The sequence below is a fragment of the Stegostoma tigrinum genome, chromosome 14 (assembly GCF_030684315.1).
Source record: "Stegostoma tigrinum isolate sSteTig4 chromosome 14, sSteTig4.hap1, whole genome shotgun sequence".
Taxonomy (NCBI): Eukaryota; Metazoa; Chordata; class Chondrichthyes; order Orectolobiformes; family Stegostomatidae; genus Stegostoma; species Stegostoma tigrinum.
Genome location: NC_081367.1, coordinates 42,157,016 through 42,184,836, shown reverse-complemented (window position 1 = coordinate 42,184,836; position 27,821 = coordinate 42,157,016). Strand labels below are relative to the sequence as shown.

Below are 27,821 nucleotides of genomic sequence, written 5' to 3'. Positions count from 1 at the left end.
TACTGATTCGTCAGCTGCGGGAAGGAAGGGGGAATGGTGGAACATGCTAATCATGAGATTGCCTTGCCCATGACATCTGATGCCATCAGACTTCATGCGGTCTGGAGTCAACATTGAGGACTCCTAGGATAGTTCTGTTTCTTCTACCACCACCTGTGCTAGAATGGTGATGTTTTGGGACGTGATGTCTAACGTATGACTGTGATTATGTTGCTCGCCGAGTCTGAGTTGAAAATTTTATTCTATTAAATTATTGTGTAACAAGTGACCTACTGAATTATTTTTGTTTCTGCAGTGACATCATTGTTCAGATTGTTGATGCTAGAAACCCACTCCTTTTCCGCTGTGAAGACTTGGTAAGTAACAGCTTTTTTTTTGCCAGCAGTAAAATGCCTCATCTCATTCTAAGTGCAGATATGGTTTCAATTTCGGATGGAGATTTTAGCTTATAGTTCTTGTCCCCACATTTAGAACCAAGCTACAAATAGTGTTGTTACATTTAAAATGTCATTTTTAACATGTAAATAGGTCATATTTTCTTTAAAATGTTATAGCCAAGGTTTGACAGCTGATTCTAAATGACACCTCCTCCAGAGGTCACCAGCATCTCACCTGTCAGTCTTCAGCCATAATGATTCAATCCACATGATGTAAAGAGACAGCTGGAAGCACTGGATACTGCAAAGTCTGTGGACCCTGGCAGTATTTCATCGATGATGCGCAAGACACATGTTCTAAAATTTCTAATATCCATACCCCAGCTGTTCCAGTACAATTTCAACACTGGCATCTACCTGATGTGAAAATTTGTCCGGATGTATCCTGAAAACAAAAATCAGGACAAATCCAATCTAGCCATTCAGTCTATCCTCAATCATCAGTAAAGTGTGGAGGGTATCATCAATAGTGCTGCACGCAGCAGTTCCATCTCTGTAACCTGCTCACTGATGCTCAGTCTGGAATCCACCATGGTCAGCATCTGATCTTATTTCACTGTTAGTTCAAACAAGGTTAAAAGAGCTGAATTTCTGTGGTGATGTGGGAGTGACTACATTGTAGCAGTTCTTCATATGTCGATGTTACTTATGCATTTTTTCTTTTTTTAAATAGCTTAATTTCTGTTTTTCACTATCTCACTACTTGCATTTTGAAAAACACTACCATTCACAAGTTACGTTCCATTTCAAGATAGTTGCACTTTTCCTTCACTATCTGCAGTTCTTTCTGCTGGTTTTGTATGATTCCAATTCTCCTAGCTAAATGCAACTATGTACAAAAACAGGTACATTTACAAATCTCATTCCATTCAAATTGCCTTGACAGTAATGCTGTGCTTTCAGTTCCAACCTCTCTCTCTCGTTCTCTGCTATCTCCAGATTTATTGCCTGTCTAGCCACAGTCACACTTTGAGAAAGACTCGTGGCCAGGCTTCACCCTAATTTTTTTTCTGGCATCATGGAGTACTGATTTCAACATTTCGCTGGTCTAACAAGTTGCAGTAGTTGACCCCAGACTGAAAAACTATTCAATGTGAAGCGTAGGAGTATCTTCATTGCACTGTCTTGGCAATGTAAGATAAATAAATGGAAGAATATTAGTGTGCAGAAGAGTAAACATGAAAAGTGCAACAAGGAATCAGCAAATCAATGAAGGCCAACAGAGACAGGTGTGCAATGTAGAAAGAACAATTCCTTTGTGTACCACGATGTGAGATATTCTATAAAAACTGTGGTTATGCAGTTCGTGACTGAACATGCTGAATTGTCTGGTTTTTAATTATTTTTTTCCATGCATCTCATGTCTGTTCCTAGGAACGCTATGTGAAGGAGATCCAGAAAGATAAAGACAACATGATCCTCTTAAATAAATCTGATCTGCTGACATGTGAACAACGGAGAGCCTGGGCAAGATATTTTGATAAAGAAGGTGTGCAGGTCATTTTCTGGTCAGCCACTGCTGAAGGGAAAAGACTAGATGCTGAAGGAAAGGTAAACCATTAATAAAAGATATTTTAAACAACCGTTAAAATGGGAAAATCAACAATGAGTAAAGGACAGTATAACACAGCAAGTATCATCCCTCTATTGTCCTAGTTATTATATTGCAGATGGGAACTATAATGAGAATCTAGCATTTTTGTTCGAGAACTACTAGCAAGAAAATATTGTATCAATATTTGCGGAATGTGCTTTGTAATATTGAATGTTTTTAAGAAAAATCTACTTAATTCACTGTATTGCAATTTAGTCCACTATTAATAGTTCTTGTTTCTGGTAAACATTTGAAAGATTACTTAGAAATGCCTGCAAATAAATTTAGTGCAATAGATCTTCTGTTGATAGTACTAATGTTCTTAAAATAAGATACTGAATTGCTTTTTAACTAAAGCAATCATAACATTATGGAAGACTGCTGAGATTCGAAGTTCAGTTGTCCACCTGGGACCCAATCGAGATTGCAAGCCAAATGGGACTACCTTAGAATGCTCTGTCTCATGAGCTTTAGGTGCCTGGATTATCTGGATGTCAGCATAGTGTAGTGCTTGAGTACCATGGAGCAGGAATCATGATTCTCATTCTACTACCTTGGTATGTCTGTTGATTCAGCTTTGTGATCTGCTAAAGAATAGATCTATAGGTAGCTGATTTTGAGTTGTTCTCACCTGAGTAATCCAAAGTCACCATGACATCTATTTCTATTTGAGTACCTTGTTGTTCTAGAAGAAGATGAAAGCAGTTCATTGGAAGCAGTTTGAACTTGAGTTACTGCACTTTTCAGTCTCTGCAAGCAGTTTGGTGTTCCTTGAAAACTGCTTGACTAGTTGACTCTGCAGCCTCAGTTATCAAGCTGTGTGATGTTAGCTCTTCAGATCACTCAGTAGAATATCTTGTTGATGTGGACAAATTGGACTGAAGGGTCTGTTTCCATGCCGTGCAGCTCTATTGACTCTATAACTCACTGACGATATAGCACCTGTGGTTCTTCGTCGACTGAGTTCGGCTGATGCCCAGTAGAGCCCAGTGCATCCTAGTGTGAAGGGGTGTCTTTTTTCGCTGAGTTCTAGGTCACAAGTGGTGTTGATCACTGAACTGGGTACCTGGGATAGTTGTAGAAATTGAGACTGTGCCATCTTCCTAGCATTTCACTCCCTCCACTTCCTTGAGTAGGGTTGGCATGCAGGAGCTTAATCCCTTCAGTTTCTTCTGGGGGCTGAAGAAGGACCTTGCACTTAGGACCCTACAGTGATAAATGTAAAGTGTAAGGATGCACTGCCTGTGGCCACTGCACTGTGGATGTTTGTGATGAGACTGCATGGAACTTGAGCAAGGATGAATTTGGGTGAATACTTTTCGATAGGTATCTAAAGGCTACCATGTATCTGGGCAATCTGCCTACTCTGGCCATTTCCTGTGTTCTCCTTGCCTGATGACTAGCAACAGTGTCGCTTCAAGGGACTGATTTCATCTAACAGCCCGGCCCATATCCTAAAGCAGTGTATTAACAGGTATTTTTGTGTCTGAGGCTTATCTGTTTGAAGAGCTGTGGATGAAATGATCATGCTACACAATGCAGTGGTTGGGTTTCACAAATGCAAGTGAAAAGTTAGATTGTGGGTGAAATTTGGTGAGGTTGCCACTGCTAGCGGTGCCATTCAGTAAGCGTGATGTTGTGAGAGGCTGTAACCGTGATTACTGTGTCAAATAATTACATTGCTGCGTTGCTGCTGAGGTAAGAGAACCTGGTTTGTTTTCACTTGTGGACAATCATCTTCCACATCAGCTGTAACTGTGTGTATTTGCTCCTGTGGGTACAGGACAATATCTTCCCTCTTCTGTCAGGTCCTCCAGTGGTAACTTAGAACCCATGGACCTTCTACCTCAGCCCCTGAGCCTTCATGAAACGTTGCTTGTTGGGCAATGGCTGCACATCTTCAATGATGATGGGAGCATGGTGGCTCCTACAGCAGGAAAATTGCATATATTCAGCACTTTAATACTGAACCTAAATTGGGGAAGATACAGGCTGCTCTGAAAAAACAGGCAAGAACATGGGAAGGGAAATCAGAATTAATAAGCATAAAAAGATACATCATAACTTTTCTATCTGTTTTGAGTGTTAAAATTTATTGTTTTGGTAAAACTAAATGTTTTCCTGTTGATTCTTGATTTGATTTAGCCTGGAATTCACTTATTAATATTTGATTGCACTACAGCTCTAAAGGATGCCACAGTGCTAGCTGCTTCATAATGATTTGAATGTTGCTATATAATACTGAAACTATATTTAATACCCTGTTAAAACATGAATATTTGTCTTAACTTGGGCTCCTATTAGGCAGGGTGCCACCTCACTTTTTCCCGTGCTTTCGTTGGACTAAAAGTTATTGTCCTCGGTCCTTTTTAGTTTTGCACAACTACCGCAAATGTCATATTCCAGCTTCAGTACTTCTAATTTTCATTGTTTAGGGAGAAGATCAAGAGACAGAAAGAAGTGAAGTGAGTGAAAGAGGATCAGGTACTCAGTTTGATGCTCGAGATGGCTTGAGGCCTACGTATGATGCAAATGACAGTGACTCTAGTGAGTATGAAGATTGTGAAGATGATTGTGAAGATGATGACTCTTGGCAAACTTGTTCAGGAGATGAGAAGAAAAATATTACGCACTCTGACATTGAGAACACGACTGGTCATATTAACATAAATCCTGCCTCTGCTGGCCACTGTGAAAACTGCTACAAGGAAAATGATGGGCCTTTAAGTAGCTCAAGCTCCAGTACAACAGAGTTTATCAAAAAATCCATCAGTAACTCGAGCCATCTGGTGCAGAGAAATGAACTATTGAAGATTTTTAGAACTTTGCACAAAGGACAACGTGTGAAAGATGATGAAGTAACAGTGGGCTTAGTGAGTGAATATTTAAGTGACTTTGTTTTTTTTGTCCCCTTTGTTATGTTTTTGCCTGTTTATTGCTTTGAAACAGGGATAATATGACAACAAAAAAGAATTTAGTCTATCTAGCCTACATTCTCTTTGATTCATGTTCAGTTTCATGTTTTTGTTTCTTTTCTTTATATCATTTTAATTTTTTCTTCGAAGTATTATTTGTGTATTTATTCCTCCATTCCCATTTTCCCACTGTTGTCTTTGTTCTAGTTTTATTTTTTGTTGCTTTGACTTCTTGCTTTGGTTGCTTGTAGAAAAATGGTATAGGACTTCCATATCAAAGACAGAAGCAATGAAGCAGTAGAAACAAAAATGAAAGAAGCTGCATATGCTCCAGTTGGTGGGGAAAGTAGGGTGGGCAAAACAAGCTTTTTGTAATCAAATACAACCATGAGGTGATCAGAGCGTTTGGCTTATGAAAGCTGGAAAATATGTTGGAGAGCGAATTTTGGATTTTAAAAAGATCTATAGTTAGCTTCCTTGCAAAGTTTCCATTTATTTAGAATACATATGACACTCAATGTGAAATTGGGGAATAGGATAATGTAAAAAGCAAGTAGTGTTGATTCACTTGTATGAATTAATTTCACATAGCATATGTTCCAAGACATGAAAATATTACATTACTGATATGCTTTTGTGAATAAAACTGATTTTGGTCAAACACTCCATTCTGATTTTATTAGTCGGAATTTGTAAAGGTTAAGCTCCAAATACATAACATCTTATACGTTTTTTCAGTGGAAATTTAAAACAGTGTATCATTGTACACTGATTTACCGTTCTTAGTCAAAGCCAATCTTTGACAGGCGGTATTAACACTTGGTGCATTTGGTTTTTGTTTTATATGGACCTACCTCAATACCTGTGTGCATTCTTGAATATTACCTGTTATTATTTGAACACTTATTTCTGGGAACCAGTGCACACTGAATTTATAAATTCAATGTGCCAGCCACTTCATGCATCACCAAAATGGAAGCACGATGGTATAAACTGGGAATGTATAAATAGATAAAGCTGCGATTGTTGCTTTGTCTATATGGTTGGTAATCATGGTTTTATTTCATTTGATAGGTAGGATATCCAAATGTAGGCAAAAGTTCAACAATCAATACTATTCTTCAAAATAAGAAAGTTTCTGTATCTGCAACTCCAGGCCATACAAAACACTTTCAGGTATTTTGATGTCTTTAGTTCTGAATTTTTTAATCTTAAATTTGTTTGTTAAAATGATTTGAGTGGTCGAGATGATTTGAAATGGAATGCTTTTTCTCCGTTTTCCCATGTCAATATCAAACACTTATAGATCAGTTAGGTTGCAGGTTAACTGTAGAGAAAAGCAGCATCTGCATTAACCAGGATGACCTTTTGAAAAAGACTGATTGTAGCGTTATGACATTTTAGTTTGTTAGATTTGCTGCTATGCATGTCTGCTAACTTATTTAACGTTATGAACAATGTATTTAAATAGGGCTTTTGTGGTGCACTGGAACTTTCATCCCACCTGCTTTAGAGATACAAAATAACATTTCTGAACAGGTTAATTATGAAAATATCTGAAGAATGGACTTGTATCCTCAAAGAATTGAATTCATACCTGCTTAATTCACTGAATAGTTTTGCATTTACGGGATGGGTGCAGCATGGCTTTCATCCATTGGTTTAAACTGCAGAGGGACAGTCCAAAGATGAAGTGCAGTGTTTCACATTTCGATTACTTTAGGAATTGAGTTTGTTTGAACATTTTTCAACTTTTGGTGATTAATATTTTTAATAAGCATATTTTGAAACTTAATGATTTCTGGCTTAGTACGAGCAGTTAATGTGTCATCATTTGGGTAAAATATTGAATCCAATCTAAAAATAACTTCTGCTAATTTGTAATCCTGGGTTTTCTTTTAGACATTGTATGTGGAGCCAGGTTTATGCTTGTGTGACTGTCCAGGCCTAGTGATGCCGTCTTTTGTCTCCTCCAAAGCGGAAATGGTCTGTAGTGGAATTTTACCCATAGACCAGATGAGAGACCACGTGCCACCTGTTTCTTTAATATCCTTTCTCAAAAATTAAATGTCTTAATTGGATGAATTTACATGGTATTAATGTTAATTAACAATCTTCTGTCTTTTGGCAACATTATTTCTTATTGAAGAGATCAGTACACTTGAAGAATTTCATCAGGAGGAAAGCTTTCTTTAGTAAAAAATGCAACTCCAACCTCATGGCCAACAAATTATGATAAATCATTTTTAAGCATTTCTGGAAAACGCATTGAACTGAAGGAATTGATGTACATATTATTAGAAACTTGTCGAGCTTGTAGTTGTTTTTAAATTAAAAGTTTTGTACTTGAGATATACTATCCAGAATTCCCATAATACTGTCCCTTAGATTTTGGCTATATCGCTTTTAGGAAGTATCTTAAGCTTTTTTAAAATTTGGGCCCATTGAGCCAATAGGAATTTCAGTAGTTTCTTCCTCCTCCTCCTCCTCTCCCAAAACACATTTTTATTCAGAACTCAATTCCCACATATTTATACCTTTTTATTTTAACAGATACATAATGCTACGTATGCAAAATTGTTTTTTTTTCCAGAATTGTTTTTGGCTTTGCCTAATTAAATTAGGTTTTGTAAATTGAAAATTTTACAACCTTTTGAATAAGGGTTTCAGACTGTCAAATCTATTTGCATTTCCTACCTTTCTTCTCATTATTTGGCCTGCATTTTGTGGTCACCAGTGAGTCTTGAAAAAAATACTCTCAAAGATCTAGTGAGCTCCGGCATGTGTTTTCCCTTTTTTTGACCTTAACTTAGGCACCAACTGCAGAAGATTCTGGACTCTAGCAACAGTTCCAAAATCCTATTAGCTGTCCCAACCTTAAAAATATTTCGAGTTTGATCTAGCCGTTGTAAAATCCATTTGCAAGGCCAAAGCATTTTATCTAAATGACAACTCCCAAACCTAAGGAAACTAATATGCAAGTACAACAGATAATAGGGAAGGCTAATACAAATTTGGAATTTATTGCCCAAGTAATAGAGTATAAAAGTTGTTGCAACTATACAAGACATTAGTGATGCACCTGGTAAGTATTGTATGCAGTTTTGGTCCGCTTACCTGAGGATGGACGTAATTACATTGGAGGTAATTCTGAAGAGGTGTATTAGATTCATTCCAAATATGAGGGGTTTGCCTAATGAAGGGAGATTGAGCTATATAGGCTTGTATTCTGGATATAGAAGAATGAGAGGAGACCTAATTGATGCTAAAGATGCTGAAGCTGATTAACAAAGTAGACGTAGAGAAGATGTTTCCTCTTGTCGGGCAATCTCGAATGAAATCTCCGAGTTCAGGATGAGGAGCAGAAGATTTAAAACACATGAGGAGACATTACTTCTCTCAAAAGTTTGTCAATCTGTGGAATTCCCAACCTCCAGCTGATGCCAGAACATTGAGTAAATTGAAGGAGGAGATAGACTTTTAATTAGTAATGGTTTGAAGCGTTATGGAGAATGGTCAGGAAAGTGGATTTGAAGCTGAGATGTGATCAGCCTACTGCTTAGGCGATGGGCACCGGTGTTGCCCATGTTCTGGTTATCCTAAATAGTATATTTTGTATATTTAGAAGCCCAGTGTTGGTAATTTCTTAAATCTGAGCACCAGGATAGGCTGGGCTTTTTCAGTACTTAATAAGGCAGTAAAATTTCTATACATTCTGACACTATGTTGCCCATTTATTGAAATGGAATACAGCGGTGGAAAAAAATGGAATTGAGTCATTCTGTTTAAGGCTCTGTGCATTGATGGCAGGAGATCTGATGTATACAATTTTGCACCACTCCGGCTAATTTGTTTGACTAATTTTAGTGGCCATAATGTGTTTGAGCTGTGAAATATCATGAGAAAATTTAAATGTAGTGTTTTTTTAAATGTTTCATTTTTAAAAAAATTTATTTAACATGCATTTGCCTTCCCAACTTCTGCCTTCTCCTATTCTCACCTCTCTTCTTCTCCCGACCCCACCATCACCACCTCCCCATCCCCAACCAACTAGCACAATCACCATAAACCTTTGCAACATCAACTCTAGACCCACCGAATCATATTGTTGGTGTCACATTGATGTATCACTCCAAATTTTTTGAAGAAGCAAAATAATATTAACACTTCTGGGGGAAAAAAAAGTTCAACCAACAGTGAAGTACTTGCAGTATCGAAGATTCTCAGCAAACTGAAATCAACATTTTTCCTTTTTCCTGTTGATCAAACAAACCAATTGTTGGTGTTGCCAATACATGATCACCACCTTTAGTTGCTATATTCTTCATTTGAGGTACAAGTATGAGTTTCTATTATTATAATTTTACAATAAAATAATTGTGTACTATGTTACTAAAACCCTCAATTTCTGGTGTGATTATGTAAATAGAACATAATGGATTTACTCAGATGTAGGCAAGGTCCCTCTATGCTAGAGAAACCAAATGCAGACCAGATAAGGGATAACAAAGTGTGGAGCTGGATGATCACAGCAGGCCCAAGGGCCCATCTTAGGACCGCAAAAGCTGATGTTTCAGGCCTAGACCCTTTGTGCTCCTTAGATGCTGCTTGGCCTGCTGTGTTCATCCAGCTCCACACTTTGTTATCTCGGATTCTCCAGCATCTGCAGTTCCCATTATCTCGCAGACGAGATAAGGCTTGTGGAAGCCTATGCTCGGTTTGCAAGCATGACCTTGACCCTGCAGTTGCTTTCTCTTTTAATACATGAAACTTGCTGACATATTGTCCAAGGTCTGCTTCAGTTTTTCAGTGACAGCCAACACAAGCCTGAGGAACAGGCCCTTATTTTCCATTTGGGGTACTTTTGGAATTTTCTGGACTGTATCAACTTTTTCTCCAATCAATACCACTCTCTCTTTGCCTTTTGTTCTATAGTACCTGTGACCTCTGAACTCTATCTAATCTCCCTTACCTTTAACCTTTCCGTGTTCTTTCCTTCTCTTGAGCTTCCCTGCCTTTTCGTCCAGTAAAAACCTGTTACTTTTCCACCTCTTTAGTTTTGAGGAAGAGTCATGTTGGACTTAAAGTTCTCTCTCTCCATCTGTGCTGCCAGACCTGCTTAGTTTCTTCAATACTGAGTTCTCTTTTTAAAATTCAATGCTATGTAATACATGTGATGCAGTTGTGGGTTGCAGCTATCAGCATGAATTTTTAAAGGTCACTTTGTTTGAATTTCTTGACTGAACTATGTCTGCCAGCATATCCCCAGGCATATTTTGGAAGCTACATATGGAATTAATATTATCCATCCCAGAGAAGATGAAGACCCAAACAGACAACCTACTTCTGAGGAATTATTAACTGCCTATGGGTGTAAGTCTAATAAATATATCTATTCTTCATATCATATTTAAATTGGACAACGTTCACTCACTTGTTATTGTCTGGCTTCATAGGACAATTAATAGTGTGATCTTAATGGAGAAATAACAATCAAAAAAGATTTTCCTGGAGTTTTGAAGTACCTGCATTGCTTTGTGTTTTGTCAATGTGATTCTTTTTCTAACCATATCTCCACTGAGTTTGAGGGCAGTGAGGGGTAATCTACAGCCTAATCTGCAATAGGCCATCAGAAAAGATGCAAGAGTAAAGCTAATTACATCAGTGTTTTGTTTCATGTCATTACATTTCCCTTGCTTTTGAGGAATATGTTTCTCCTTCCTCTCTCCTCCCATTCGATGTGAACAGGATTTTGTTAAGAGGGACAATGAATACCATGACTTTGTGCACATATATATGATTAGAACAGTGCCAGGAGGTCAAGGGGGGAAATTTAAGTAGTGAGCTATACGGTAATCAGAATCACATTTATGGACAAAATTAAAATTTCTCATTTTGGCTTCTTACCCACAGTATTCTGTTATAAGGGTCTGCATTCTCATTCTTGACATCAGTCTGTTATTTCCTCCCTTCACTGTTTGCCTAAATGTTCCTTACTGAGGAAAATGGAAATGAACCAATCTAATTAAACCCTGTCCCCAAAATATTAGTGTGGTTCATCATTTCCAGTATTCAACATATTAGCCATTTTTATTTGAATTCATCTGTAGACTGTACCCAAGTACTGCTCTAAAACATAAGCAGGCCAAAGTTGCTGTTTTACAATTTTATCAGTGGCCTAACGGTTCCAGTACTCCATTGAGCGAGAGGAGAATGTGTTGTGGTTGGGATTGTCCTAAAACACACAGCCTCCTGTTTTTTGGATGGTGGTTTTGTATACTGATTTCCTGTGCCATTTATTTTCTCACTATTGTTCTACTTGAAGGGTGAAAAAATGAATCTCTTGGCCAAAAATATTGTGCTCAAACTTTTATTAAATGCTGTATTCTACAATCATGTTTGTATTTTTTTTCAGTTGCATAACTTGGCTGGACAAATGTAATTTCTTTCTTCAAGAACATCTCATTCTTAATGCTCTAAGTCCAATAATGAATTCAGTCATCTAAGTCACCAATGTTTTGCTATCTTGCAGATATGAGAGGTTTTATGACTTCCCATGGGCAACCAGATCAACCTAGAGCAGCTCGATATATTTTGAAAGATTATGTTACAGTAAGTAAATTGTTTGACTGTACAGTGTTTGTAGTTCTTGCACTGGTTGCATAATTGCTTGCAAATGAACCCTGTTTTGTTTTCATGAATGTAAAAGAAATTATTTGGGTGAACCAATAGACTGGGCATGCTCTTTTTGAATGGAGAAACTGACTTGTTTTAAGTGCAGAAGGTAGAGATGAACAGGGTGCCTGGGGGAAACATACAACAGTGTCCTTGAGGAACCAATTTTGAGACCACTATTTTTGATGTGTATTAATGATGTGGATTGGGTGCACTGAGGATCATTTGAAAGGTTACAGGTGATGCAAAGCTTGAAAATGTTGTAAACATTGAGGAAGACAGCAACAGACTTCGGAAGGTATAAAACTGATGAAATAGGGAGACCTGGTCAATAGTTAAGAGACAAGTGTGAAATGCTGTTTGTTTTAGTGAAAAATTAGCAGTGCAACATTTGTTAAATGCATAATTTTAAAATGTTGCAGGTATTGTGAAACCCAGGGGTTCATTTTTATATAGATCTTTGAGGTTGGAGGGACAATTTGCCAAGAGAAACTAGAGGGGAGCTATGATAGTGTAAAAACCTCCCCACCTATACTCTCCTCTCCACCTATCTTTTCTCTCCATCTTCGGTCCACCTCCCCCTCTCTCCCTATTTATTCCAGAACGCCCACCCCATCCCCCTCTCTGATGAAGGGTCTAGGCCCGAAACGTCAGCTTTTGTGCTCCTGAGATGCTGTAGGGCCTGCTGTGTTCATCCAGCCTCACATTTCATTATCTTAAATCATAAGTTGTTTTTGTCAGAGCTGAGATGAGAGAAAATCTTACACAATGTTTGGGACTTGTTTCCTGATTTTTTTTTTTCTGTCTGAAGCAAAGTATAATTGTCCACATTGAGTTGAAATCTACTGAATAGCGCATGACTAATGTTTTGCTGTCGTATGTTTGTGATGGGAATTTTTCTTCATGCAGTTTTATTCCAAAGTTTGGCTGTATAGTATTTGTCCTGTTAACCCTGGATGTTGAAATGAAATCTTTAAAGCAAAAACTACCTTTCATAACAAGAGGAATTGAGTATAGGAGCAAAGAGGTCCTTCTGCAGCTGTACATGGCCCTGGTGAGACCGCACCTGGAGTACTGTGTGCAGTTTTGGTCTCCAAATTTGAGGAAGGACATTCTTGCTATTGAGGGAGTGCAGCGTAGGTTCACGAGGTCAATTCCCGGTGCAGGATCACTTCATACCAAAGAGGAAGAAAGATCCTAAGGGGAGGTAGGGGTAGCCGTGGCTGACGAGGGAAGTTAAGGACTGTATAAAGATAAAAGAGAAGTAATAACATAGCAAAGATGAGTGGGAAGCCGAAGGACTAGGAAGCTTTTAAAGAGCAACAGCGGATAACTGAAAAGGCAATACACAGACAAAAAATGAGCTATGAAGGAAAACTGGCCAAAAATATAAAGGAGGATAGTAAAAGCTTTTTTAGGTATGTGAAAAGAAAAAAAATGGTTAAGACTAAAATTGGGCCCTTGAAGTCAGAAACGGATGAATTTATTATGGGGAGCAAGGAAATGGCAGAAGAGTTGAATAGGCACTTTGGATCTGTCTTCACTAGGGAAGACATCTCCCAGATGCAATAGTGGCTGAAGGACCTAGAGTGATGGACAAAGTGAAGGGTATTTATATTAGGCAGCAAATGGTGTTGGATAGACTGTTAGGGCTGAAGACTGATAAGTCCCCAGGACCTGATGGTCTGCATCCCAGGGTACTTGAGGTGGCTCTAGAAATTGTGGACGCATTGGTAATTATTTTCCAAGGTTCTATAGATTCAGGATCAGTTCCTGCGGATTGGAGGGTGGCAAATGTTGTCCCACTTCTTGGGAAAGGAGAAGGAGAGAAAACAGGGAATTATAGACTGGTTAGCCTGATCTCAGTGGTGGGAAAGATGCTGCAGTCACTTATAAAAGATGAAATTACGACTCATTTGGATAGCAGTAACAGAATAGGTCAGAGTCAGCATGGATTTGCGAAGGGGAAATCGTGCTTGACTAATCTTCTGGAAATTTTTGAGGATGTATCTATGAAGATGGATAAGGGAGAACCAATGGATGTAGTGTACCTGGACTTTCAGAAAGCCTTTGATAAAGTCCCGCATAGGAGATTGGTGAACAAAATTAGGGCACGTGGTATTGGGGGCAAACTGCTGAGTTGGCTTGAAAATTGGCTGGTTGACAGGAAGCAAAGAGTAGTGATAAACAGGTCCCTTTCGGAATGGCAGGCAGTGACCAGTGGGGTACCACAAGGTTCGGTGCTGGGACCACAGCTGTTTATGATATATATTAATGATATAGACGAAGGCATTAAAAGTAATATTAGCAAATTTGCTGATGACACAAAGTTGGGTGGTAGTGTGAAATGTGAGGAGGATGTTAGAGTACAGGGTGACTTGGACAGGCTAGATGAGTGGACGGATGCATGGCAGATGCAGTTTAATGTGGATAAATGTGCAGTTATACACTTTGGCAAGAACAGGAAGGCAGATTACTATCTCAATGGAGTCAGGTTAGGTAAAGGGGAAGCACAACGAGATCTAGGTGTTCTTGTACATCAGTCAATGAAAGCAAGCATGCAGGTACAGCAGGCAGTGAAGAAAGCTAATAGCATGCTGGCCTTCATAACAAGAGGAGCTGAGTTTAGGAGCAAAGAGGTCCTTCTGCAGCTGTACAGGGCCCTGGTGAGACTGCACCTGGAGTATTGTGTGCAGTTTTGGTCTCCACATTTGAGGAAGGAGGGAGTGCAGCGTAGGTTCACAAGGTCAATTCCCGCAATGGCAGGACTATCATATGTTGATAGATTGGAGCAACTGGGCTTGTATACACTTGAGTTTAGGAGGATGAGAGGGGATCTGATTGAGCCGTATTAGATAATTAAAGGATTGGACACTCTGGAGGCAGGAAGCATGTTTCCGCTGATGGGTGAGTCCAGAACCAGAGGGGACAGTTTAAAAATAAGGGGTAGGCCATTTAGAACAGAGTTGAGGAAAAACTTCTTCACCCAGAGAGTGGTGGATATCTGGAATGCTCTGCCCCGGAAGGCAGTGGAGGCCAACTCTCTGGATACTTTCAAGAAAGAGATAGATAGTGGAATCCAGTGTTTTGGGGATAAGGCAGGAACAGGATATTGATTGTGGATGATCAGCCACGATCATAATGAATGGTGGTGCTGGCTCGAAGGGCCGAATGGCCTACTCCAGCACCTATTGTCTATTATCTATTGTCTATTACCCAGAGTTGGGAATTGGCAAATAGTAATTGAAAGAAAATTGGTTTCCACGTCTCACATGTGATCCCAAGAGTGATCAACCCGAAATGGTTTAGTGTGGTGTATTTGCTTTTGTTGCCTAAGCAGCCATTTCTGTCTGACAGTAGAGGATATGGACAAGTGCAGGAGATTGGGATTAGCACACCTTTAGTGATAGTTATGTCGAAGGGCCATTTCTGTGCTGTATGACTAAAATGAATAAACAGATATGAATAGATATTGTTCTGATGTATGTTTTCTGCTTCTAAATTTAGGGCAAGCTGTTGTACTGCCAATCTCCACCTGGCATTGATCCTGCTCATTTCCAATTCCAGCATGCTAAATTTGACAAATGTGGTGTTGTATGTCATGAGAATGGTACAAAACTCAAAAGGAAGCAGTGTAATTTGAAAAGAATTGAGAATGATGTGGACAAAAGCTTCTTCCATCAGGTAAGGAAGCTCAAAAAGTAGGATGCAAAGTAGTGTTATTCATGCAGAATGGATTTCCAGGGACGAAAGCTTAATATGGGTCAAAACTAGAATGCAAGTAATAATTGTAAGATTATGAAGTAAATGCTTCACGTGTTCCTTTTAAATTTATACAAAAGATTGTGTGTGTAGTTTTGAGGGATCAGGGTTTGGTGGAAAAGCCTGTTCATCCCATTAATCCCGAAACTTTGTTGTTTTATAATGTTATTCTTCACTGTTCTGTGTGTTGGAGCTTTATTCTGGAAATTGATCCAGTTTTAGTAACAGATTTACAAAATATTTGAAATTGACTAATGTATTTTATATTTTGTGAAAGGAGAATATACGTGCTTTGACAAAAGGAATTCAAACAGCAATGGGATTAAAACATGGCATTAGCTCAACATCGATGACTGGAGCCAGCATGGAAAATGTGGCAGGAAAACCATGGAAAAAGCATGGCAACAGACACAAGAAAGAAAAATTACGGAGAACTTATAAACACTTGGATGGATGAATTTCACTTGTTATTCTTAGGAGTAATTTAGTGTAATTCACTTGGAATTTACAGTATAAATTTTTAACCTTTTTCTGAAGAGATGTGCGATTCCATTGTTGAATTCTGCAGTGAAAAAATAAAATATGTACATAATATAGTATCACTTGGCATTCATTTGCTAATTGGGAATAGACAATTATGTTTGTTTGGACTGTGTTTGAAATGATCATTTTTCCCCAAAAATGGCTGCACTTGTAAAAATGTTCTGAATTAAAATTTTCCACATGTTGAGATTACCACTGGAATGGAGTTTCACCAGCTTTTAAACTGGTTTTGCTAGACTAGTGGAGTGGCGCACCATAACTGAAGGTTGTGATGTTGAATGTCCGATTTAGCTGATATTTGCATGTTGTTAATTCTTGTTGAAGAAAAGTTGCTAGTTATGTCTTTACCAATTTTTTAGAAGGATGTGTGAAAGAACAGATTTCCTAAGGGGAATTGAAGAAAATTTTTGGAAATGTTCTCTTCTAAGAATCAACATTGATGTTGATGAGATAAGGAGGATAATGCGTTGTATCCGGAGGTTGGTAGGGTGGTGTGTGAGAACGAGGGGGATCCTCTTGGGGCGGTTGTGGCGGGGGCGGGGTGTGAGGGATGTGTCGTGGGAGATGCGGGAGACGCGGTCAAGGGCGTTCTCAATCACCGTGGGGGGAAAGTTGCGGTCCTTAAAGAACTTGGACATCTGGGATGTGCGGGAGTGGAATGTCTTATCGTGGGAGCAGATGCGGCGGAGGCGGAGGAATTGGGAATAGGGGATGGAATTTTTGCAGGAGGGTGGGTGGGAGGAGGTGTATTCTAGGTAGCTGTGGGAGTCGGTGGGCTTGAAATGGACATCAGTTACAAGCTGGTTGCCTGAGATGGAGACTGAGAGGTCCAGGAAGGTGAGGGATGTGCTGGAGATGGCCCAGGTGAACTGAAGGTTGTGGTGGAAGGTGTTGGTGAAGTGGATGAACTGTTCGAGCTCCTCTCTGCTTTCCGGAGAGACCACTCTCTCCGTGACTCCCTTGTTCACTCCACACTGCCCTCCAACCCCACCACACCCGGCACCTTCCCCTGCAACCGCAGGAAATGCTACACTTGTCCCCACACCTCCTCCCTCACACCCATCCCAGGCCCCAAGATGACATTCCACATTAAGCAGAGGTTCACCTGCACATCTGCCAATGTGGTATACTGCATCCACTGTACCCGGTGCGGCTTCCTCTACATTGGGGAAACCAAGCGGAGGCTTGGGGACCGCTTTGCAGAACACCTCCGCTCAGTTCGCAACAAACAACTGCACCTCCCAGTCGCAAACCATTTCCACTCCCCCTCCCATTCTCTTGATGACATGTCCATCATGGGCCTCCTGCACTGCCACAATGATGCCACCCGAAGGTTGCAGGAACAGCAACTCATATTCCGCCTGGGAACCCTGCAGCCATATGGTATCAATGTGGACTTCACCAGTTTCAAAATCTCCCCTTCCCCCACTGCATCCCTAAACCAGCCCAGTTCATCCCCTCCCCCCACTGCACCACACAACCAGCCCAGCTCTTCCCCCCCACCCACTGCATCCCAAAACCAGTCCAACCTGTCTCTGCCTCCCTAACCGGTTCTTCCTCTCACCCATCCCTTCCTCCCACCCCAAGCCGCACCCCCAGCTACCTACTAACCTCATCCCACCTCCTTGACCTGTCCGTCTTCCCTGGACTGACCTATCCCCTCCCTACCTCCCCACCTACACCCTCTCCACCTATCTTCTTTACTCTCCATCTTCGGTCCGCCTCCCCCTCTCTCCCTATTTATTCCAGTTCCCTCCCCCCATCCCCCTCTCTGATGAAGGGTCTAGGCCCGAAACGTCAGCTTTTGTGCTCCTGAGATGCTGCTTGGCCTGCTGTGTTCATCCAGCCTCACATTTTATTATTACATTGATGTTGATAATGCTTTGTGAAGATGATTGTAATTTGACACACCTAAAACTAAACAAAGTTTGTGTACAAATGATATTTCGGGGTGGGAGGAGATTTAAGGGCATTGGTGTTACACAGAAATGGTGTATTATGAGTGATTCTGTTTAATACCATAATACCAAACATACTAGGAAGTGAATAAGCTGCAAGTAAATTAGTTGTGCAGTAATTCTGAAATTATTTAATATTTTGTTTTCCTTGTTCATGGGATGTGAGCATTGCTGATGAAGCAAACGAGGAAATGGTTGGGAACCACCTTGATCACCTGCAGTTCATGTGTAGATACATCCACGGTAGAGTTAGTGTAAGGTAGTTCCCAGCAACTGACCGAGCAGCAGTGAAGGAAAGGTGATACCTTTCTAATTCAGAATGGTCTGTGGTTTGGAAAGGTGTCTGCAAGTGATTATGTTCTTGTGCAACTAATGCCTATGTTAAATAATGTGTTATTTGGGAAGGTGCCAATTAGTGAACATTGCAGTGTTGCTCTAGTACAGCTTGCAGTAGACAGCAGTGTGGAGTGATTGTTTAAGTGATGGGTAGAGGGGTTGAGAAGGGTTTAACCTATCATGTTCACAGTGAGAAATGATGTTTGGAATTTTGATGGCTTTTTTAATACTGTGGTGAGTCAGAACCTGATCGGATGGATTCAAAATTAGAATTGCAGGAAAGGTGGATGTGGATTCAGGAAGTGACAAATGATCCAGTGATACTTGAGAGGAAAGGCAGAATGCAAATAAGAGTGGCTTTCTAAAGGTACAAAGGATCATGAGTGTATTTTTTGAGGGGAACTCGCAAGAGCGACTTGTATTTACATAATGTCTTTAATATGAAACAATCCCAAATGTTTCTCGGGCGTCATGAAGCAGCTCTTGATGCCCAGCCCCACAACGTACTCTTCAAATGGTTAGTCAAGAAGATAGATTTTGGGAAGTATCTTAATGGTAGAAAGAGGAAAAGTCCAAAGCTTTAAATGTGTTGGCATATGTAGACATGGGAACACCCTGTAGTTGAAGGCAGATACTGGAGGAGCAATAATATCTCGAGGTTGTAATGCAGAAAGAGATTATTGGAATATGAGGATGTAGTGTGGTGGTTGTTTATGGAGGTAGTGAGATCACAAAGGAACTTTAAAATGAAGGTGACATTTTTAAAATGTACATATTGCTTCACTGGGAGCCAGTTTGAGCTAGTGTGCAAAGAAATTTAGTGTAAGGGTTCATGCAGCAAAGGTTTCAATGACCTCCACTTTAGGGAGGGTGGAATGTGGAGTGCATTTGAATAGTTAGAGGTAGAAACCTTAAGAATTTCAAGAAATGAGCTGAAGCTGGGGTGGGCGCAACCGATGTTTATAATGATGGAAATTGACAGTCTTGATGACCATGATGTGGTTAGAAGCTTAGCTTGTGGTTGTAAACAATCTGTTTGTGCCTCAGTTGTGAAGGTTATTGATTTCCTTTGTTTGGAAACTTGGGTTCTAAAGTAGCTAGCTTTGTGGTTCTATCAATTTGATTTGTAATTCCAGTAGTGCTGGTTTGGAAACAAAGGGCCCAATTTGTTGTGTTTTAGTTCTGTGAGCAGTACTAGACGGTTTGGTTTGCATGCATCTAAATGGAGCTTTTGCACACCTTGAGGTGGTTAGTTCACTGCCTAAGCAACACAGTTTGACTGTTGCACAGGGTGTCCTGTGAGACAGATACAAAATAAGTTATTCTAGAATGTCAAAGCCATTTGGAACATCAATGTGAGAGTTCCTTCCAGCAAAAAAGACATGTATTATCAACGGGGCAGTTCCGTCTTCAGATTAAGGCAGAAGAAAAGAAGTCCCCATTGGTTTAGACTGTCTAACAAGGCTGTTGAAGAGGAGTTTAAGAACTTATCTGAGAAATAAGTGAGCTGTATTAAATTTGTCTCCAGGTTTTAACTTAACTAATTAGCATGGAAGGAGACATCTACAGGGGAAAAATACAAATACAGCATGCAAATTGAACAAGGAACTTTGAAAGGTAATCCTGCCACTCCACCACTTTAATGTAGTTTGAGTATCTGTAAAGTTGCTATAAAGAACCAACTTAACATTGTGGCCAAACCCTGGAGGCTTACAAACAAAACTAGTCCAAACATACTCCTACCTGGAGAAGGTTCACAAATCTATGAAGTTATCAGAACAAATTCGAAAAGAGTGACATTTAAGGCAGGTACGTCACCTTCATCAGAGCACACTCACCGTGAATTCTCCTTATTCAGGCAGTATGTTGTTAGGTTTTAATTGGTTAGGTGGGGCATGCAATGATCACCTAATACCAGTTCTTGTAGCAGAAACCTGATTTAGCTCTGCAGACTGTGTTTATTTTGTTTGTGTTCTTAATTAAATCAGACATGCCTTGCTGGCTGTGTATAATGTTGATTAGTTCAGTTACTTTTCAGTTACTCCCTTTAGAGTTCTCCTCCTGGGTGACCATGTTTACTGTTGCAATTGTGTTTGGAATGACTATTTTGCTTGTATAGTTTTAACATTTTATTTAAAGTTTTATCAAACTAATACAGAAAATTAAACAAATAAAACCACAAGCTACAGATCTGAAAGAAAACAATCATGGACAAATTAAGTAGATCTGTCCAAATTTCTCTGCCACTTAGTTTTTTTTCCAGAGAAAATTTACTAATATTTAAAAATCCATTATTAGTAATCAATACTTATGGGTGGGCTAGTCAAAATATTCATTTAGTATAATCACAAGGGATTAATGTCAGAAGTTAACCTGAATATAAAAAGTGCATCTTAGGTATCTTTATTTGTGTTATTAAACTCATAACCCCTTCAATTATTGAGGTAGAAAGGTTTAATCCTTATTTTTGACAGGTGTAATAAATCTATTTCAACCAGTTATTGTGTGTGGTTCTTTCTTCCCCCCCCCCCTTTCACGTGTAATAATTTTTGTTATTTTGTTGAAAAGACATGTTACTGTTTTAAGTGACAACTATCATAATCACATTGCTAAAATAAAACATACAGCCAGATTTCATTCTGAATTATCTGGTATTTTCATCAACTAGGATCTTAAGATCCAAACAGATTTTTTACTGCATCAAGAATTAAATATTATGTAGGCATAAACTACAAAGAACATAAATATTTAAAGTTTAATTCTTTAGGTTTTCGAACGAAATGACACTAGTTAAGAACCATCGTTTCTCATTTCTGTGCCATGTAAAAACTCCAAAATGCTCCACTTTTCCGTGCTGCACATGCTCCGGAGTTGCTTTAAATTAGCTTCTGGTTTCTGACCATGAGGAGTGGCTCGTGTGACACATCGGAAGCTGGGCACGCCTTCTCAGAGTAGGTAACTATAGCGTCTCCAAGAGCATTGCAATCTGTGTGGCCATTACTTAGGAAAGGAAGAGGTAAAACTGCGACAATCCGCTTGGAAAAGCAAAAAGGAATTAGATAAACACTTGAAGACATTTTAAAAATTGAGTAATTGATGTTTTTTTTCCGTAAGTGTGCAATAACACATTTGAACGGGTTGATTAAAAATGCTTTAAAACGTGGAAGATTTTCAAAGATCCTGTGCTGGGAAGGCACTGCACCTTTAAGAGCTTTGATTTCACGTACGGAACTTGCAGTGTTTTTTAAAAAATAAGCTCGCCCAGAGTGAAAAGGGCAACGATGTTTTGGGTTAATATATTCCTGTCGGTATGTTTTTATTTTTGGACAGAATTACAATAGTTCCGTGTTTAAATTGCCAAGGTTTGTAGTGGAAAAGTTGTGCTGAGACTGCGCCCATTCTTTGCCTGAACGTATTATAACTCAAGAGCTGGAGTCGTCACATGTCCTGAAAGCAGGAAGAGACGGAGACTGAAACTGGTGATTCCCCCATCTGCCGAGCGAGAGCTGCGAGTCAAACTCTCCGGGTGCCTATTCGGAGCCCATTTATAACCAAATTAGGCTATTTGTATCTTTCACACTGACCAGCAAGGGCCGATGCTTAGAGGTAGATTTTATTTTGAGAATTAAGCGAGTAAGAACATTCGTCTTGTTGGTGCCAATGAATTTCTAAGCAAAGTAAGAAGTCACGATGAGTCCTGCAGTCGACGACAATCAGAGTCGCCTGCAGGGAGTAACTCCGGCTGATGGCATTCCGACTGCTTCATCTTCTTTATGGAATTGGAATTATTGGATCAGCTGTTTCATCCAGGAGAAAGTTTGCATTTCCTTCGCGCTCTGGGTTTTATCGATGTTATTTTGGGCAATCGCTCACATTATGTAAGTATAACCAATATTTTATTTCTCTATTGGGAACCCACCTCCGCCAATAGAGAAGGAGAGTTTTCTGGAATATTGCCACTTTCCCCTTCCTCCAATCTCTGGCTGCAGAAGGGGAGCTGAATTATCCACACTGGAAAAAGCCTTCAGTATAATAGGCGGAAGGGTTTATTTTTGTTTGAACACCAGCCAGATCAGAATGGCATAAATTTCCGAGCCTTTTAAAATGAAATGGATACGAAGCTGTGAAAGCGGGGTGGGGGTGGGGGTGGGGGTGGGGGTGGGGGTGGGGGCGGGGGCAGGGGCAGGGGCAGGGGCTTCTGTATCAGTATTGAGTTCAGGCAGCTTTTTGTTGAGTTCTCTCGTTACGAACATAAGGCGAAATGATCAGTTGCAGGTCTGTACGTTGTAAGTTCATGGCATGGTCTGTAAAGTTTGAGATCCTGTATCAATCGGAGAGCTTTACCTACTATACATTTGCACTTTATTTCAAATAAAGAGATCTTTCTTGAAAGATTGTGGATTTAAACATAATCTAGGCTGACAGTTCAGTTACTGGGGAGGTGCCGCTAAATCCGACGACGTTCCCAGGAATAAGTCCGGAAATGGAAGGGAGAAACTCAAGAAAATTTAAAAACTCCAAGGAAGTGGTAGTGAGGGAATTGTTAGACCTGATTGACAGGTCCCTGTATCCTGATGAAATCATCGGAAAAACTGACAATATGTATTGAGTTAGGTGTGCACAGATATCAATGTTGGAGACTCGACTCATTATAATAGTTGTATGTTACTTGGGTGAAGGCATGGCTGATAAATTTGCTGATGCGGCAAGATAAGCAGGAAAGTAAATTGTGAAGGGATCATAATGGTCGTAAAACAAAGGAATATATATATATGGGTATGTGAGCGTGTGAAGACCTGGCAACTGAGCAATAATATGGGAAAAATACTGAAGTCGTCCTTTTTTTTAGAAAAGATAACATTTTTCCTCAAATGGTGAGAGTTTGCGATACTCTGAGATACAGAGGGATCTAACTGTGCTACTGTGTGAATCGCAAAAGATTACCAAGTAGGTACAGCAGGTGATTAAGAAGTTTAATGCTTTAGATTATGATAGTATTTGTAGTGGAATAAGTACCAAAGTAAGGGTGATTGTGCTTCAGTTATGTAGGGCAGTGATGAGACTGCATCTAGCGTACTATGTACAGCATTGTTTTCCTTGTTTAGAGAAGGATGTAAACATATTGGAATTATTGTGGCTCTACCTACACCAAATGGATGGCAGTGATTAAAGAAGGCAGCTTATCACCACCTTTTTCCAGCTAATGAGGCCCACGTACGGTAAATGAACAAAAAAAAAATTCAGGACGCTCATCAGACTCATACCTGGAATTGTTGAGTTGTTGTTTGGTTGGACAGGATAAGCTTGTAATTGGAGTTGTTGGTTGGTTCACCGAGCTGATTGGTTTTCTTACCAACGTTTCGTTGACCTTCAAGGTGACTTTGCCCGAAAACCAATCAACTCGGCTAACCAATCAACAACTCCAACTGCAACCCGAGCTACAGGTCTTCGATAAAACATTAAACTGGAGTTAAATGTAAGAGGCGATTTGATTGAAACATAAGCAAGATCCTGAGGGGTCTTCACAGTGAGAATGTGCAAAATAACGTTTCATATTGTGAGAGATTCTAGAACTAGATATTTGCTGTTTAAAACGGAGTTTTAAGACAGGGGTAAGAATTTTAATTTCTGAGTTGAGCCTTTGGACATCTCTTCCTCGAAAGGAGGCAGAAAGCAGTCTTTTACCTATCTTTAAGTCAGATTCTTAGGAATGATTTCATCAGGATTCTTGGTATTGGGGAAATGAAATGTTATCGGGGTTAAGTGGGAGGTGGTGTAATCGGAATGACACTTCAGTCTCGAGGCACCGAATAACTTAATGGGCTCCGAGTTAGTATTTTTGTATTTATCATGCATTGCCACGCAAATGGAACGTGAGAATTTTCCTCAGTGCCCTCTCGAATGAATGTTTCTCAATGCCTCCTTTTGTCATCTATGAGAGTCTCTAATAATGTCACACTGTTTCGTGGAGTCACGCTCTCATTGGGTGCATCTCTCAGATCGCTGGAACTGAAGGCCCTTGGATATGTTCAAGCAATAAAAGGGCACATGGAACTATTAGTAGAGCAAATGGATCTCCTGGTATCTATTGGATTTTGTTTTCACTAAAACATGAACGAAAACAGATTTCTGGCCATTTTATTCATGTGCTGTTCTGTAAGGTTCATTGTCTGTAGATGTCTACATTTCCTGTGACCGTACTGTAAAAACAAACTATTGATTGTAAAGCTCTTGTTGACCATTCTGAGCAAATAGTGCATTTATGACTCACTTCTTATTCTAACAGTTCAGACTTTATCTCTGAATTTTGTAAACCAACAAGTGAAGCTCTTGCAAAAACAGCATGAATCAAAATCTCTATTAATACTTCAAGTTGTGGCTAAATCGTACTTTAATAACATTTGCTGGTAATTTAACAAAGGACACAAATTGTCATTTTCTATCTATATTTCATATTACTAATTTTGCATATCGACATCCATAAAATCGCTGTAATACTAAAGAAAAGCTGCATTATCAAAGAGAGTCCTTTTTGCTAAGGTATCAATCTACATGAGAATGTAAGAAAAGGAGCAGGTGTAAGCTATTTAGTCCCTTACGTCTGCTTCACTATTCAATAAGGTCACAGCTAATCTGAGTTTCATCTCAACTTACCTGCTTGTCCCCTAACTCTCAAATTCCTCATCTGATTTGGCTTTGAATATATTCAATGATGCAGCCACACAGTTTATTGGAGTGCAGAATTGCAAAGATTAATAATTCTAAGGGAAGAAATTCCTTTTCCCCTCCAGCTTAATGGGCAGCTTCTTATACTGAAACTCTACTCCTTTCCCCCTGCCCTGTTTCGGATTTCCACAATGAAGGGAACATCTATCCTGAGATGCCCCTTAGAAATATGTTTCAGTAAAATCACATCTCATCTCCCTAAACTCCAATGAAAACTACTCAGCCTTTCATCGTATGACAGCTTAGTTATTCTTGGAACCAGCCAAATTAGCCTTTCTTAAATTGTAGCAAAATTTTATTAAACAACACCTGTTGGACCAGGAGTGTGCCGGTTGATCAAATGTTCTGGTTGGTCAAGAGGTCCAAATAATCAATGTGAAAACATTCACTAAGTTACAGAAATGTAATGTAGGGGGTGTATGCATGATTGTTATACTTTATTTACAGCATATATCACTTAAACAATAATGCAACTTTGCCTTAAATCAGACTTATTAGCAGAGAGCCATCTCACTTGCACCCTCCACTGACTACTTGGACATCATGGAGATCACAATAACACAGCAAACTTCCATTATTTCAGGTATATAATTTTTGCCAGCTTATGAGAAGGTGCCAGTTAAATTTCAAATACAAGCACTTGCCTCTCTGATAAGGTACAAAAACTCTATGCCATAGTCTAGGCATTGTCTCTCCAAAGCCTTGTGTGGGTAATCCATCTCAGTCTTCAAGAGATCCCCAAAATCACAGATACCACTATTCAGCCAATTTGGTTCACTCCATGTGATATCAAGAAATGGTTGGAGGAACTGGATACTGTAAAAGCTTTTGGCCCTGTCTACATTCCAGCAATAATTCTGAAAGCACATGTTTTGGAATCTACTGCACCCCTAGCCAAGCTGTTCCTGCACACTTACAACATTAGCATCTACCTGATACTGTGGAAAATTGCTCAAGTATGTCCTGTACATAAAGCAAGACAAATCTAACCTGTACCATGAGTCTGCTCTCGACCATCACTGAAGTGATGGAAGTTGTGATTAGCAAGTGTCAAGAAGCAAGTGTTCAGTAATAACCTGTGCGGTGATGCCTAGTTTGGGTTCCACCAGGGCCTCTCAGCCCCTGACCTCATTACAGCCTTGGTTCAAACATGGATAAAAGGGCTGAATTCCAGAGGTGAGGTGAGAGTGACATTAAGGCTAAATTGGACCAACCGTGGCATCAAAGCGCTTCAGTAAAACTGGCTAGAGCCATACTGGCACATAGGAAGATGGTTGGGTTGTTGGAGGTCAATCACCTCAGCTTAAGGTCATCCCTGCAGGAGTTCCTCAGTCCTGGGCCCAATCATCTTCAGCTGCAGTTTCATTAATGACCTTACCTCCATTATAAATTCAGAAATGGGGATGTTTGTGCAGTCATCAGCAATGTTCAGCACCATTTTTTGATTTCTGTAAGGCAGTCCATGTCCAAATACAGTGAGACCTGGTCAATACCTGGATTTGGGATAACAAATGGTGAGTAACATTTCCACCACACAAGTGTGAGGCACCGACCATTTCAACAAGAGGGAAGCTAACCCTCATGCCGTCCGAGTACTGTGGTTACAGGAGAAGGTCAGAGAGGATACAACAATGTGTAACTTCCCTTCTGATTCCCAAAGGCCTGTCCACTATCTACAAAGCACAAATCAGAGTGTAATGGAATACTCCCTAATTGCCTGGATGAGTGCAGCTCTAACAATAGTCAAGAAACTTGACACCATCCAGGGCAAGAGATAATGGGAACTGCAGATGCTGGAGAATTCCAAGATAATAAAATGTGAGGCTGGATGAACACAGCAGGCCAAGCAGCATCTCAGGAGCACAAAAGCTGACGTTTCGGGCCTAGACCCTTCATCAGAGAGGGGGATGGGGAGAGGGAACTGGAATAAATAGGGAGAGAGGGGGAGGCGGACTGAAGATGGAGAGTAAAGAAGATAGGTGGAGAGAGTGTAGGTGGGCAGGTAGGGAGGGGATAGGTCAGTCCAGGGAAGACGGACAGGTCAAGGAGGTGGGATGAGGTTATAGGTAGCTGGGGGTGCGGCTTGGGGTGGGAGGAAGGGATGGGTGAGAGGAAGAACAGGTTAGGGAGGCAGAGACAGGTTGGACTGGTTTTGGGATGCAGTGGGTGGGGGGGAAGAGCTGGGCTGGTTGTGTGGTGCAGTGGGGGGAGGGGACGAACTGGGCTGGTTTAGGGATGCAGTAGGGGAAGGGGAGATTTTGAAACTGGTGAAGTCCACATTGATACCATATGGCTGCAGGGTTCCCAGGCGGAATATGAGTTGCTGTTCCTGCAACCTTCGGGTGGCATCATTGTGGCAGTGCAGGAGGCCCATGAAGGACATGTCATCTAGAGAATGGGAGGGGGAGTGGAAATGGTTTGCGACTGGGAGGTGCAGTTGCTTGTTGCGAACTGAGCGGAGGTGTTCTGCAAAGCGGTCCCCAAACCTCCAGGGCAAAGCAGTCCACATGATTGGCAGCACAAGCATCTACTCCCTCTAGCACTGATGTTCAGTAATAGTATGTACTATTCAGATGATGTGCTGCAGAAATTTGCCAAATCAGCTTAGACAGCACTTTTAAAAAACCCATAACCGCTTTGCTGAGAAGGACAGGGTCTGGTAGGAGGTATGTGGGAATACCTCCACCTGCAAGCTCTCCAAGCCACTCATCATCCTGACTTGAAAATACATCTCCACTCCTTCTGTGTTGCGGAGTGAGAGTCCTGGAACTCTCTTTCTAATGGCATTTTGGATCTACCTACAGCAGAAGACTACAGTGGTTCAAGTAGGCCACCACCATCTACTCAAGGACCTGTAAGGATGAACAATACATAT

General features: G+C 40.3%; 2 protein-coding genes and 1 long non-coding RNA gene across 8 annotated transcripts in view; 2 read left to right on the top strand and 1 right to left on the bottom strand.

The window, feature by feature from the left end:
- Positions 1 to 15,975, top strand: part of lsg1 (large 60S subunit nuclear export GTPase 1) — a 44,794-nt gene extending 28,819 nt beyond the window's left edge. For both annotated transcript variants that reach the window (XM_048542892.2, XM_048542889.2), the window contains 9 exons: positions 296 to 356; positions 1,812 to 1,988; positions 4,467 to 4,904; positions 6,021 to 6,122; positions 6,849 to 6,992; positions 10,196 to 10,319; positions 11,479 to 11,558; positions 15,129 to 15,305; positions 15,661 to 15,975. In XM_048542892.2, coding sequence (XP_048398849.1) covers positions 296 to 356; positions 1,812 to 1,988; positions 4,467 to 4,904; positions 6,021 to 6,122; positions 6,849 to 6,992; positions 10,196 to 10,319; positions 11,479 to 11,558; positions 15,129 to 15,305; positions 15,661 to 15,840 — 1,483 coding nt within the window. In that variant the 3' untranslated portion in view covers positions 15,841 to 15,975. The remainder of the gene's footprint in view (positions 1 to 295; positions 357 to 1,811; positions 1,989 to 4,466; positions 4,905 to 6,020; positions 6,123 to 6,848; positions 6,993 to 10,195; positions 10,320 to 11,478; positions 11,559 to 15,128; positions 15,306 to 15,660) is intronic.
- A 4,479-nt stretch (positions 15,976 to 20,454) lies between these two features.
- LOC132210538 (uncharacterized) overlaps positions 20,455 to 27,821 on the bottom strand; it is a 61,153-nt gene continuing 53,786 nt past the window's right edge. Inside the window, exons 2-3 of one of the 2 annotated variants that reach the window (XR_009446665.1) lie at positions 26,325 to 26,439; positions 20,455 to 21,255 (exon numbers count right to left, since the gene is read on the bottom strand). This is a non-coding gene — a long non-coding RNA (uncharacterized LOC132210538). Of the gene's footprint in view, positions 21,256 to 22,400; positions 22,525 to 26,324; positions 26,440 to 27,821 lie in introns of those variants that run through there. The other variant, XR_009446666.1, reaches the window with a different exon arrangement.
- tmem44 (transmembrane protein 44) overlaps positions 21,178 to 27,821 on the top strand; it is a 51,920-nt gene continuing 45,276 nt past the window's right edge. For 3 of the 4 annotated variants that reach the window (XM_059651101.1, XM_048542895.2, XM_048542894.2), the window contains exon 1: positions 21,179 to 22,098. In XM_059651101.1, the coding sequence (XP_059507084.1) occupies positions 21,911 to 22,098 (188 nt within the window). In that variant the 5' untranslated portion in view covers positions 21,179 to 21,910. Of the gene's footprint in view, positions 22,099 to 27,821 lie in introns of all 4 variants that reach the window. The other variant, XM_048542896.2, reaches the window with a different exon arrangement.